Source organism: Arachis duranensis, chromosome 4 (genome assembly GCF_000817695.3).
Source record: "Arachis duranensis cultivar V14167 chromosome 4, aradu.V14167.gnm2.J7QH, whole genome shotgun sequence".
Taxonomy (NCBI): Eukaryota; Viridiplantae; Streptophyta; class Magnoliopsida; order Fabales; family Fabaceae; genus Arachis; species Arachis duranensis.
Window position 1 is genome coordinate 73,514,278 of NC_029775.3, and position 14,031 is coordinate 73,528,308.

Consider the following 14,031-nt stretch of genomic DNA (forward strand, 5'->3'; position numbering starts at 1 on the left):
ATCCAAAAAGCAGTAATAGTCATGACCTGCTAGTCTTTCTAGCATCTGGTCTATGAATGGTAAAGGAAAATGATCCTTTCTAGTGGCTGTATTGAGTCTTCTGTAGTCAATACACATGCGCCACCCTATAATTGTTCTTGTAGGAACCAGTTCATTCTTTTTATTATGCACTACTGTCATTCCTCCCTTCTTGGTGACGACTTGGACAGGGCTCACCCAGGGGCTATCAGAAATAGGATAAATAATCCCAGCCTCTAGTAGTTTAGTGACCTCTTTCTACACCACTTCCTTCATGGCTGGATTTAGCCGCCTTTGTGGTTGTACCACTGGCTTAGCATTATCCTCCCAAAGAATCTTGTGCATACATCTAGCTGGGCTAATGCCCTTAAGATCACTTATGGACCACCCAAGAGCTGTCTTGGGTGTCCTTAGCACTTGAATTAGTGCCTCCTCTTCCTGTGGCTTTAAGGTAGAGCTTATGATCACAGGAAAAGTGTTGTCTTCTCCCAGAAATGCATATTTCAAGGATGGTGGTAATGGTTTGAGCTCGGGTTTGGGGTGCTTTTCCTCTAATTGAGGAATTTTTAGAGGTTCCTCTGTTTCCTCTGGCTCCTCCAGATCAGGCTGAACATCTTTAAATATGTCCTCTAGCTCTGATTCGAGACTCTTAGTCATATTGACTTCTTCTACCAGAGAGTCAATAAGATCCACTTTCATGCAGTCTTTTGGTGTGTCTAGATACTGCATAGCTTTGACATCATTCAACTTAAACTCATCTTCATTGACTTACAGGGTCACTTCCCCCTTTTGGACATCAATGAGAGTGCGTCCAGTTGCTAGGAAAGGTCTTCCTAGAATGAGAGTTGCACTCTTGTGCTCCTCTATTTCCAGCACTACAAAGTCAGTGGAAAAGGCAAATGGCCCAACCTTGACAATCATGTCCTCAATTATGCCTGATGGGTATTTAATGGAGCCATCAGCAAGTTGAAGACAGATCCGGGTTGGTTTGATCTCTTCGGTCAAACCAAGCTTTCTGATAGTGGATGCAGGGATTAGGTTGATACTTGCCCCAAGATCACATAGAGCTGTCTTGGTGCAAATTCCTTCTAATGTGCATGGTATCATAAAGCTTTCGGGATCCTTAAGCTTCTCTGGTAAGCTTTTTAGAATGACTGCACTGCATTCCTCAGTGAGAAAAACTTTTTCAGTTTCTCTCCAATCCTTCTTATGGCTTAAGATTTCTTTCATTAACTTAGCATAAGAGGGTATCTGCTCAAGTGCTTCTGCAAACGGAATCTTTATTTCAAGAGTCCTGAGATAGTCTGCAAAGCGAGTAAATTGCTTATCCTATTCCACTTGGTGGAGTTTCTGAGGATAAGGTATTTTGGCTTTATATTCTTCAACCTTGGTTGCTGCAGGTTTATTTCTTACAGAAGCAGGCTGAGACGCCTTCTTGAGGGAGTTATTATCAGCACTTGCGGGTGTCTGATCCCTTACTAGCGTTTGAACACCAGGATTGGGCGCTGGATTGGCGTTTAACGCCAGATTCTTACCCTGTTCTGGCATTTGAACGCTAGAATTGAACATGGAATTGGCGTTTGACACCAACTTTTCACCCTTTTCTGGCATTTGAATGCTAGAGCTGGGCGTCCACTGGTGTTTGACGCCAGTTTGTCACCCTTTTTTGTCGTTTGGATGCCAGAATCATTCCTCTCTGGGCTCTTACTATCCTCAGAGGGATTTTGGGTAGCATTCTGTTCATCCTCTGTCAGCTGTTCTTTCCTTGGCTTTCTACTGCTTTGAGTTGATGTATTTAATGTTTTTTCCACTCCTTAATTGAACAGCTTGACATTCTTCTGTTATTTGTTTAGATAAATGTTGTCTTGTCTGGTCAAGTTGTGCTTCCATATTTTTATTAGCATCCTGAGTATCTTGTAACATTTCTTTAAATTTTGCTAACTGTTTTGTCAGAGTAAGTAATTGCTGGTTGAGTTCAGCAACTTTTTCTGGAGGACTAAGGTCAGTAGATACTGCTTTAGCCTCTTCCTTCATGGAGGACTCACTGCTTAAGTACAGATGCTGATTTCTAGCAACAGTATCTATAAGCTCTTGAGCCTCCTCAATTGTCTTTCTCATGTGTATAGATCTACCAGCTGAGTGGTATTTCCTCAGCATCTCTGTAAGCCCATAGTAGAAGATGTCTAACTGCACCCATTCTGAAAATATTTCAGAGGGGTATTTCCTTAGCATCTCTCTGTACCTCTCCCAGGCGTTGTAAAGGGATTCATTATCCTCTTGTTTAAAGCCTTCGATGTCCAGCCTTAGCTGTGTCATCCTCTTCGGAGGGAAATATTGATTCAGAAATTTTTTGACAGCTGTTTTCATGTCCTTATGCTGGCCTTAGGTTGGTTATTTAACCACCTCTTAGCTTGGTCTTTTACAGCAAATAGAAACAGTAATAATCTGTAGACATCCTGGCCTACTTCCTTATCATGTACTGTGTCAGCAATTTGTAAGAACTGTGCCAGAAACTCAGTAGGTTCTTCCTGTGGAAGACTGAAATACTGGCAATTTTGCTGCACCATGATAATGAGCTGAGTATTCAATTCAAAACTACTTACTCTGATGGAGAGTATACAGATACTACTCCCATATGAAGCAGTAGCGGGGTTAGCATATGACCCCAGAGTCTTTCTGGATTGTTTATTTCCACTTAGTTCCATGATGGAGAAAAGGAGATGATGTGGATTTATTTTATTTATTTTATTATATTTATATATATTTTTTCGAAATAATAATAATAAAAAAATTGGAAACAAAAAAATAAAGTAAAAAAGATTTGAAATTTTTTTATGAGGATTTTCGAAAAAAATGAAGAAAGAGAAAGTGGTTAGGAAGTTTTGAAAAAAAAAGATATGATTGAAAAGATATGATTGAAGAACAATTTAAAAAGATTTGATTTTTAAAATTGATGACTAATTTAATGAAAAATTTTTGAAAATTTGGAGGAAAAACACCAAGGAACACCAAACTTAAAAATTTTAAGATCAAAACACAAGAAGGACTCAAGAACATAAAAAGAACACCAAACTTAAAATTTTTAGAAAACCAAAAATAAATTTTCGAAAATTAAATAAAAACTAACAAGAGAACACCAAACTTAAAACATGTAACTAGACTCAAATAGAAAAATCTAAAAGAAAAATAATAAATTTTTGAAAAATTTTGAAAAGAACATAAAAAGGCTCTGACCCAAAAGACAAAATTTTCCTAATCTAAGCAACAAGATGAACCGTCAGTTGTTCAAACTCGAACAATCCCCGCCAACGGCGCCAAAAACTTGGTGCACAAAATTGCAATCACACTTGCAATTTCGCACAACTAACCAGCAAGTGCACTGGTCGTCCAAGCAATACCTTACGTGAGTAAGGGTCGATCCCACGGAAATTGTCGGCTTGAAGCAAGCTATGATTACCTTGTAACTCTTAGTCAGGAGATTAATAATGAAAAGGGTTTTGTTTGCAATATAATAGAAGAACATGAAATAAAAGGTACTTGTGGTTCAATAATGGAGAATAGGTTGGAGTTTTGGAGATGCTCTGTCATCTGAATCTCTGCTTTCCTACTATCTTCTTCTTCACACACGCAAGGCTCCTTCCATGGCAAGCTGTTTGTAGGGTGTCACTGTTGTCAATGGCTACTTCCCATCCTCTCAATGAAAATGGTCCATGTGCATTGTCACGCACGACTAATCATCTGTCGGTTCTCGATCATGTTAGAATAGAATCCAGTGATCCTTTTGCGTCTGTCACCACACCCAACACTCGCGAGTTTGAAGCTCATCACAGTCATCCCTTCCCAGATCCTACTCAGAATACCACAGACAAGGTTTAGACTTTCCAGATCTCAGGAATGGCCACCAAGAATCCTAGCTTATACCACGAAGACTCTGGATGCATGAAATCGAACACTCTACTGTCAGGAGAGGTACTCAAATTCATGAACCGGGAACCTAAGAGATACACATTCAATCTAAGATAGAACGGAGGTGGTTGTCAGGCACGCGTTCATAAGTTGAGAATGGTGATAAGTGTCACAGATCATCACATTCATCATGTTTAAGTGCGAATGAGTATCTTAGAATGGAAACAAGTGTGATTGAATAGAAAATAGTGGTAATTGCATTAATCCATCGAGACACAGCAGAGCTTCTCACCCCCAACAATGGAGTTTAGAGACTCATGACGTAGGTATACAATGTAAAATGTGAAAATGTCATGAGGTACAAAATAAATCTCTAAAAATAGTTTTTATACTCAACTAGTAACCTAGGTTTACTGAAAATGAGTAAACTAAGATAGGTAGTGCAGAAATCCACTTCTGGGGCCCACTTGGTGTGTGCTTGGGCTGAGTATTGGAGCTTTCACGTGCATAGGCTATTCATGGAGTTAAACGCCAACTTTTATGCTAGTTTGGGCGTTTAACTCCAACTTTTATGCCAGTTCTGGCGTTTTGACGCTAGAAAAGGGCAGAGAACTGACATTTTGACGCCAATTTACATCGTCAAAACTCTCTCAAAGTTTGAACTATTATATATTTCTGGAAAGCCCTAGATGTCTACTTTCCAACGCAAGTGAGAGCGCACCACTTGGGGTTCTGTAGCTCCAGAAAATCTACTTCGAGTGCAGGGAGGTCAAAATCCAACAGCATCTGCAGTCCTTTTTCAACCTCTGAATCAGATTTTTGCTCAGTTCCCTCAATTTCAGCCAGAAAATACCTGAAATTACAGAAAAAGACACAAACTCATAGTAAAGTCCAGAAATATGATTTTTGCACAAAAACTAATAAAAATATACTAAAAAGTGGCTAAATCCTACTAAAAACTATATGAAAATACTCCCAAAAAACGTATAAAATATCCGCTCATTATTAGACAATCACTTTCTATTTCAAACATTTTCTCTTATTGATGCAAAAGGGAAACAAGACATGAATTTAGTGTAGATGAGTGATAACAAGAATTTAAACTAGTGCAATTAACAGACATCAAAATTTGCACTATTTGAACTAAACATCAAGGTAAACATCAGCTTCTCATTCAGAACATTTTAAAGCTGAGTGAATTTTATGACAACACAACCTCTCAGGAGTGTCTTGCAGCTTTCCTTTTGTCATCATCATATTTTACTTTTGCATTTCCCTTAGTGGTGTTTGTTTTAAGAGGCTGAGTGTCTTTTTTGCACAATGATTAGAAGTTTCTTGTTTTTCAAGCACTTAGGCAAATGGTTAGCATGCATGAATTCTTGTAGGTTCTTGAACTTACTTTGGTGAGGGAACACCAAACTTAGTCCCTTGCTACTGTCTATGATGCATCAGTTACATGAAACCTTGTGCTTTTGCTAAAAGTAATAAAACTAAATACTAGAGAATAGACAATGGTTTAATGGTTTGCCTGATTGCTTAGAGCTAGTAACCATTTATGCAAAGGGTTGAAATGTGTTTTTAAATGAGATTTTTTTTATTGAACATGAGACTTAGCATCCTTCATTCACCCTTAAATTGTTTTGGTGTGCAACACCAAACTTAGCTCCTTGCAATACAGATAAGTCTACTTAACCTTTTTATTGAAATAGTTTAGGAAAAAAAACTACCTCTGGTTGGGTTGCCTCCCAACAAGCGCTCTTTTAATGTCACTAGCTTGACATCCTTCATTCTTGCTCAACTTAATTTCTGAATCTCCTTCTCTTTGTCCCAAGGGCCTCCCAAATAATGCTTTGCCCTGTGACCGTTTGCTGTGAAATTGTTCTTTGTTGCTTCATCTAGGAGTTCAAGGCTTCCATAAGGGAGAAGCTTTGTCACCAAGTAGGAGCCAGTCCATTTGGACTTGAGTTTGCCAGGGAAAACTTTGAGCCTGGAGTTATACAAGAGTACTTGCTGTCCTGGTTTGAACTCTTTCTTTGAGATCCTTTTGTCATGCCACATCTTAGCTTTTTCCTTATATATCTTAGCATTTTCATAGGCTTCCAGTCTAAACTCATCCAACTCATTTAGTTGTAGTAGCATTTTCTCTCCTGCTACTTGAGAATCAAGGTTGAGGAGTTTAGTGGCCCAAAAGGCTTTATGCTCAAGCTCTACAGGGAGGTGACAAGACTTGCCATATAATAACTAAAAAGGAGACTTTCCAATAGGAGTTTTGAATTCTATTCTTTATGCCCAGAGAGCATCTTCTAATTTTTTGGCCTAATCCTTTCTTGTGTTCCCCACTATTTTCTCCAAAATCCTCTTCAACTCCCTATTTGCAAGCTCTACTTGGCCATTAGTCTGTGGAAGATATGGTGTGGCTACTTTATGTATCACCCCATATTTGTGAAGTAGTTTCTGCATCTGTTTGTTGCAAAAATTACTACCACCATCACTGACAAGACCCTTAGGCACTCCATATCTAGTAAAAATGTGCTTCTTAAGGAATTGAAGGATAATTTGTGCATCACATGTGGTTGTTGCTATGGCTTTCACCCACTTTGAGACATACTCTACTGCCACAAGTATGTATTTGAAAGAATATAAAGGTGGAAAAGGGCCCATAAAATCTATGCCCCAAAGATCAAAGAGTTCTACCTCCAAGATGTAGTTCTGAGGTATCTCATTCCTTCTTGTTAATCCTCCAGCTCTTTGGCACTCATTGCATTGATAAACAAACTCTCTAGCATCCTTGAATATGGTTGGCCAATAAAATCCGCTTTGAAGTACTTTGGCTGCTGTTCTTTCTGGCCCAAAATGTCCACTATAAGCTGAACTATGACAATGCCACAGTATGTCTCTCATCTCACTCTTAGAAACACATTTTCTAATCATTCCATCTGGACACCTCCTGAATAAGAATGGTTCATCCCATAAGAATTTCTTGGCCTCATTGAGCAGCTTCTTCACTTGTTGCTTGTGAATTCTTGAGGAATCTTCCTTCCAACCTTGTAGTTTGCAATATCTACAAACCAGGGGGCTTGTTGGATTTGTAAAAGGTGTTCATCTGGAAAGCTTTCATTCACTGGATGTAAAGCTTCTTGATTTGTTTCTTGTGGCAGCCTTGATAAATGATCAGCAACTTGATTTTCACTCCTTTTCCTATCCTTTATTTCAATGTCAAACTCTTGTAGGAGCAATATCCATCAGATAAGTCTTGGTTTGGCATCCTGTTTTGACATCAAATACTTAAGGGCAGCATGGTCAGTATAAACTACAATCTTAGATCTAATCAAGTATGATCTAAACTTATCAAATGCATAAACCACAGCAAATAATTTCTTCTCTATTGTGGTGTAATTTTTCTGAGCTTCATTTAATACTTTGCTTGCATAATAGATGACATGGTGTAAATTGCCCTTCCTTTTTCCCAACACAGCACCAATTGTAAGGTCACTTGCATCACACATGAGTTCAAAAGGTAATTCCCAATCTGGGGGTGTGATGATTGGTGCTGTTGTGAGTTTGGTTTTTAAAGTTTCAAAGGCATGCTTACAACTTTCATCAAAAATAAAAAGATTATCAACCACCAGCAAATTGCTTAATGGTTTGGCTATTTTTGAAAAATCCTTGATGAATCTTCTATAGAATCCAACATGTCCTAAGAAACTTCTAACAGCTCTCACATTAGTTGGTGAAGGAAGTTTCTCTATGATTTCTACCTTTGCCTTATCAACTTCTATCCCTCTTCTTGAAACTTTGTGACCAAGAACAATTCCTTTGGGTACCATAAAATGGCATTTTTCCCAATTTAAAATCAAATTGGATTCTTGGCATCATTTCAAGACTAGGGTAAGATGATGCAAGCAAGCATTGAAAGTGTCACCAAAAATAGAGAAATCATCCATGAACACTTCAATAAATTTTTCTACCATGTCTGAGAAAATTGATAGCATGCATCTTTGAAATGTAGCTGGAGCATTACACAATCCAAATGGCATCCATCTATATGCAAAGACTCTAAAGGGGCAGGTGAAAGATGTCTTCTCTTGATTCATGGGGTCAACTACTATTTGATTATAGCCCGAATATCCATCAAGAAAACAGTAATGTGCATGGCCGGCTAGCCTTTCAAGCATTTGGTCAATGAAAGGGAGGGGAAAGTGATCTTTGCGTGTGGCATCGTTCAGCTTCCTGTAGTCAATACACATCCTCCATCCTGTCACAGTTCTTGTGGGAATGAGCTCATTTTTCTCATTAACAATTACAGTCATCCCACCTTTCTTTGGCACCACTTGAACCGGGCTTATCCATGAGCTGTCAGAAATAAGATAGATGATCCCTGCATTCCATAACTTCATTACTTCTTTCTGAACAACTTCTTTCATTGTGGGGTTTAGCCTTCTCTGAGGTTGAACCACTGGTTTGGAATTGTCCTTCAAAAGTATCTTGTGCATGCATATGGCAGGGCTTATGCCTTTCAAGTCATCAATGGTCCATCCTAATGCACATTTGTGAGCTCTCAATACAGCAAGGAGTTTTCCTTCTTCTTCCTCATTCAAGGTGGAGTTGATGATTACTGGGAAGCTATCTGCTGTACCAAGGAATGCATATTTAAGGTGTGGAGGAAGAGGTTTCAATTCTTAGGTTGGCTTCTCCTCTACCTTGCTTTTAGAGAGCTTTTAGTCACGTGTTCCCTTGAGGCATCTTGAGCTGCTTCTATCTCTCCTTTTTGCTCTTCCTGACTGGTCGCTTCAAGCACTTCCTCCACCAGATCTTCTATCATTTCCACTCTCATCTGTTGTGCTCTCTCAGAGGGATGTTCCATAGCTTTGAAGACATTAATGATCATTTGCTCATCATGCACCCTGAGGATCATTTCACCTTTCTCTACATCTATAATGGCCATTGCTGTGACCAAGAAAGGTCTACCCAAGAAATTGACTTATGTCCTTCTTCTTCCATGTCTAAAATGACAAAGTCAGCAGGGAATATGAATGCTTCAACCTTCACTAACAAATTCTCCACCACTCTATTAGGTATCTTGAGTGACTGATCTGCCATTTGAAGTGACATTCTAGTTGGTCTGAGTTCCTCTATTGCAAGCTGCTTCATTAATGAGAGAGGCATCAAGTTGATGCTGGCTCCTAGATCACAGAGGGCTTTGTCCAATGTTCTATTGCCTATAGTGCAAGATAGGATGAAGCTTCCTGGATCTTTGAGCTTTGGTGGAAGACCTCTTTGGATGACAACACTGCACTCTTGGGTCAAAATCACTGTCTCTTTTTCATTCCAGCTCCTCTTCTTGTTAATAAGCTCCTTGAGAAATTTTGCATACAGAGACATCTGCTCCAATGCTTCAGCTAGTGGAATATTGATTTCCAGCTTCTTGAAAACTTCTAGGAACTTGGGAAATTGTTGGTCCTTGAGCTCCTTCTGTAATCTTTGAGGATATGGCAGAGGAGGTGTGTAAGGCTTCTCCACCTTATTCTGTTCTTGTGGATGCTCCTTCATAATTTGTTTTCCTTTCTTTGAAGCTTGTGGCTCTTCCTCCTTCTATTTGGACTCCTCTTGGTCTTGCTTGTTTGCTGTCACCTCTTCCTTTACGTCTTCATCATTCTCAACTGGCCTCTTGTTAGCTTCTTTGTCATTCTTCAAGGTTCTTCTACTCCTTAATTGGATTGCTTTGTATTCTTCTTTGGGATTGGAAATTGTGTCACTTGGTAATGCATTGGGTGCTCTTTCAACCACCGTTTGCTTGGACAATTGGCCAATTTTCCTCTTTAGATTCTTCAGTGAAGCTTCATGGTTCTTATGGGCCAATTCTTGATGCTTGATCATCTTTTCCATTATTATCTCCAAGTTGGAGATTCTTTGAGATTCTTGGGGTGGTTGTAGTTGATTATAGGATGTTGAGGGTGGATGATAGTTATTTTGGTTAGTGGATTGGTTGTTGAGTGGATAGTAGTTGGGTTGAGGTTGATTGTTTTGTGGTTTTCTATATTGGTTTTGGTTAGTGTTTTGATGGTTTTGATGGTTTGTGTTTCTGGAATTATTCTGGTTTGAGTTTCTTTGCCAAGGCGGCTGGTTTTGGTTGTCTCCCCACCTCAAATTGGGGTGGTTCCTCCAGGATGAGTTGTAAGTATCTCCATGGAACTCATTTTGTCCAACTCCTTGGTTGTGCATGTATTGGACTTGCTCAGGCTGTTGCTCTTCATAGCTCTCTTCATTTTATCCCCATGTAGGTGATGGTTGATTTGTAATGTTTACTGCAGATACTTGAAGACCATCAATCCTCTTGGCCATTATTTCCATTTGTTGTTGAATCTATTGGTGCATCACCTTGTTTTATGCCAAAATGGTATCCACACCTTCCAGCTCCAATACACCCTTCCTTTGAGCTGGTTGGTGTTGCCTTTGATGAGCATAGAAGTATTAGTTATTTGCCATAGTGTCTATGAGGTTCTGAGCTTCCTCAGCTGTCTTCATTAGTTGCACTGATCCTCCAGCAGAATAATCCAAAGCTTCTTGAGCTTTTAAAGTCAATCCCTCATAGAAAATTTGAAGTCTGTCCCATTCATTAAACATCTCAGGTGGACATTTCCTAATCAAGTCTTTGTATCTCTCCCAGGCCTCATAAAGTGATTCTCCATCCATTTGGGTGAAGGTTTACACCTCTGTCTTCAATCTTATGATCCTCTGAGGTGGGTAGAATTTAGCCAAAAATTTGCTCACTAAATCCTCCCAATTGTTGATGCTTTCTTTGGAAAATGCTTCTAACCATTGAGTAGCCTTATCCCTCAAGGAAAATAGAAATAGCAGCAACTTATAGATGTCTAGGTGTACACCATTTGTCTTAATTGTGTGACAAATCCTCAGAAAGATGGCTAAGTGCTGATTTGGATCTTCCAAGGGACCTCCTCCATAAGAACAGTTGTTCTGCACCAGTGTAATGAGTTGAGGTTTCAATTCAAAGTTGTTAGCATGCACATTTGGAGTGAGAATGCTACTCCCATAGTTTCTTGCATTGGGGAAGGTGTAAGAGACTAGAACTCTCGTTTGAGGCTGGCCATTGTTATTAGCTACCTCTTCTGGTGGATTAGGGGCATTCCTTTCCATTTCTTGGTCTTTTTCTTCCGAGTCTTCTTCTCCAACAACTCCCTTCCCTCTTGCTTCTCTTCTCAACCTCCAAAGTGTTTTCTCTGGTTCAAAATCAAAAGATGTGGATTCACCTCTTCTTCCTCCTAGCATAAAACACACACATAACCAGAAACCAAAAATAATTCACTCTACTGCTAGAATGAGGTTAAGGTTAGCTTAAACAAAAACTCAAACAGTTAATGTGCTTTATAAAAACAAAGAAAAAGAAAAAAATGCTTAATCTAGATTATCACCCTACTTAATCATTGTCGATCTAAATCAATCCCCAGCAACGGCACCAAAAACTTGATGAGGGAAAAAACGATTCCACACAAACTCACCGGCAAGTGTACCAGGTTGCATCAAGTAGTAATAACTCACAAAAGTGAGGTCAATCCCACAGGGAGGAAGTAAATTGAAAAAATCTTAAAGTGCAGAAGAAGTAAATTGCAAACACATAAAGTGCAAGAAAGTAAATGAGCTGAAACTTAAATTGCAAGAAAGGTAAATAACTGAAACTTAAAGTGCAAGAAATTTAAATTACTGAATCTAAATTGACAGGAAACTTAAATTGCATGAAGAATAAAGGGATTTGGGTACTGGGATTCAAAACTAAACTGGAATTGTAAATTGAAGTAAATCAGAGAACTATGAGATGAAGAGAAATTGCAGAAGAATCAAATAGCAAGAAAACTTAGATCTCAATTGCTCTCTTGACAATACAGTAAAGAAGAAATTGTAGAAGAAATGAAAACTAGCAGGAAGGTTAAAATTAGATCTCAAATTCTCAAAACCAGAAACAGAAAAGAAAGGGGACTCCAAGGTGAAAGAATTCAGAGAATTCTCTAATCAGAGTTCCAAAAACCCAAAACAGAAAATAGAAGTTGCAAAAGAAAGAACAAACAGAAATAAAACTTAGATTTAATCTCAATTCCCCAAATTCTAAAAAGAAAAATTAAAAGAGAGCAAGCTAAAAAATAAGAAAAACAGGTCCTCTTGAAATCAAATTTGCTCCTATTTATACACTTTCTATTTTTAGTCATCAAAACTTGGAGTGGGCTTTTTGATTTGGCCTTGAATGAAAGTGGGTCAGGGATGCATGCTTGTTGCTCCCAGGGGAACACTCAGTTCACAAAATGAGCGCCCCGTTCACTCCCTCAGCGTGCACCTCTCGTGCGCATGTTGCCTCACTTAGCGCTCTCTTTATGAGCGCTGCGCTCCCTTTTTGAGCGCTGTACCTTTGTTGCTTCTTTGGTGTGCGCCTCTCCTCACTAGCGGTCTCTTAGTGAGCGCCAAGTTAGCTATTTGAGCGCTGGCTATGCGTATGGATGGCACAAGCTTTGCCTCCAATGCTTGAAAATCCCGAAAATGTTGGCTTAGTGAGCATAGCGCTCACTTGGGAAGTGAACGCCAGCCATGTTTGCTAGTGAGCATGGCGTTCTCCTTCTTAATGCAACGATTCCATGATTGCTTCCATTTTCTCTTCATTTCTTCACCTACAAGCAATAATACAAGCAATCAAAGTCTCACCAAAATTACAAGGTCCTTGCACCATTCATAAAATCAATTAATTCTTGCATAAATCTAATGATTTTGTATAAAACAATGATGTTTGATTGATTCAAAATAATCATGAAATTCCACTCCAACTACTTACTTATTGTGCAAGAAAGCGCATAAAACCTAATGAAACAAATAAAAAATGCTTGTAAAACTAGCATAAGATGACTTGTCATTAGAGAGGTGAAAGCATGGTTCTGAAAATCAGACGGAACCATCCAATCCGACTGGTTCAATCGCAAACTGAAGACAATAATAGTTAGGTCTGATGTCTAAAACTAGTAATCACAAAATCAGATGTAAACTGCTAAACCGGTTGGTTGAACCAAAATCGGAACCGACCGGTTTGAACAAAACGGCACAGTTTCGCACTTAAGGGGAAATCAAAGAAGCCAAAATGCGTCTTCTCCATCTCCTTCCTTATTCCTTCGAGCAAACACGCCTAGCTCAACCAAGGGAAAAACACTAGCCGCCACCACCACCGCAAGGAGAAGCCGTGTTTGTCGCCGTCCATCGTAGTCAGGGGCTTGTCTCCTTGAGTCTTCATGCGGCTCAGTCAGGAGAGTTTCTTCTAAGTTTTCAATCTGTTTGCAGTCACAAGTCGCAGGTTCGATGCTTCTTCCTCAAGCTCGGTGGCCGTCATCTTATCACCGTTGTCTGTCACCATTCTGTCGCTGTCAGGGGTTTGTCTCCTCGAGTTTTCGTGCATCCTAGTTTGTGGAGTTGTGATGGGTGCTGGCCTGCTGGTGAAGAATTGCTTTGTCTCTTCGAGTCTTCATCTGCCGCAGTTAGTGCTCACTTGTTCTTGTTCTTTTTATGCGCCTTTCAGAAATTATTGAACAATTATTGAATGTTTTATGTTTTTTATTGAATGATTATCTGATTAATGATTATTGATTAGCTCTGACGGCTTAGTTTTACTACTGTTTTGTGTTGTATTTTTTCGGAAAGTGATGTGCTACTAGTGATGTGCTGCTTTGTGTTTTACTATTTTTTGACTTAATTGTATAAAGATTGTGACTGTCTTAATAATTAATTGAACTTCAATATTTTGTTCAAAACATCCCTAACATTGCTGTCTTTTGAATGCTAGAAATAGATTGCTTCTACCTCGGTTGCAAAAATTAGAGCTTTTATTTTAGGACAATAGCATTAATAAATTTTCTCTTTGAATTATTAGGGATCGGGTTATACTAGTGCTAGAAAATATGAATTATGTTCTATAAGCACCCTTTTATTTGGGTCTAAAGAGTGACTTTTGTGTGTTGGTGGACGAAATTGTGATTAAAAAGTTTCAGGCACTGGTAGAGAAGCTCACAACTCCGTTCAACTAACCAGCAAGTGTACTGGGTCGTCCAAGTAATAAACCTT

The 14,031-nt window shown here is 39.0% G+C and overlaps 2 protein-coding genes across 2 annotated transcripts; both read right to left on the reverse strand.

Moving 5' to 3' along the window:
* Positions 1–5,718: 5,718 nt before the first annotated feature.
* On the reverse strand, positions 5,719–6,063 carry LOC107484660 (uncharacterized). The gene has a single exon (XM_016105208.1). It carries the CDS (start codon positions 6,061–6,063, stop codon positions 5,719–5,721), a length of 345 nt encoding a protein of 114 aa, XP_015960694.1.
* Positions 6,064–8,856: 2,793 nt separating this feature from the next.
* On the reverse strand, positions 8,857–9,474 carry LOC107484661 (uncharacterized). Its single transcript, XM_016105210.1, has one exon. The coding sequence runs from the start codon at positions 9,472–9,474 to the stop codon at positions 8,857–8,859; it is 618 nt and encodes a 205-aa protein (XP_015960696.1).
* Between the last annotated feature and the right edge of the window lie 4,557 nt (positions 9,475–14,031).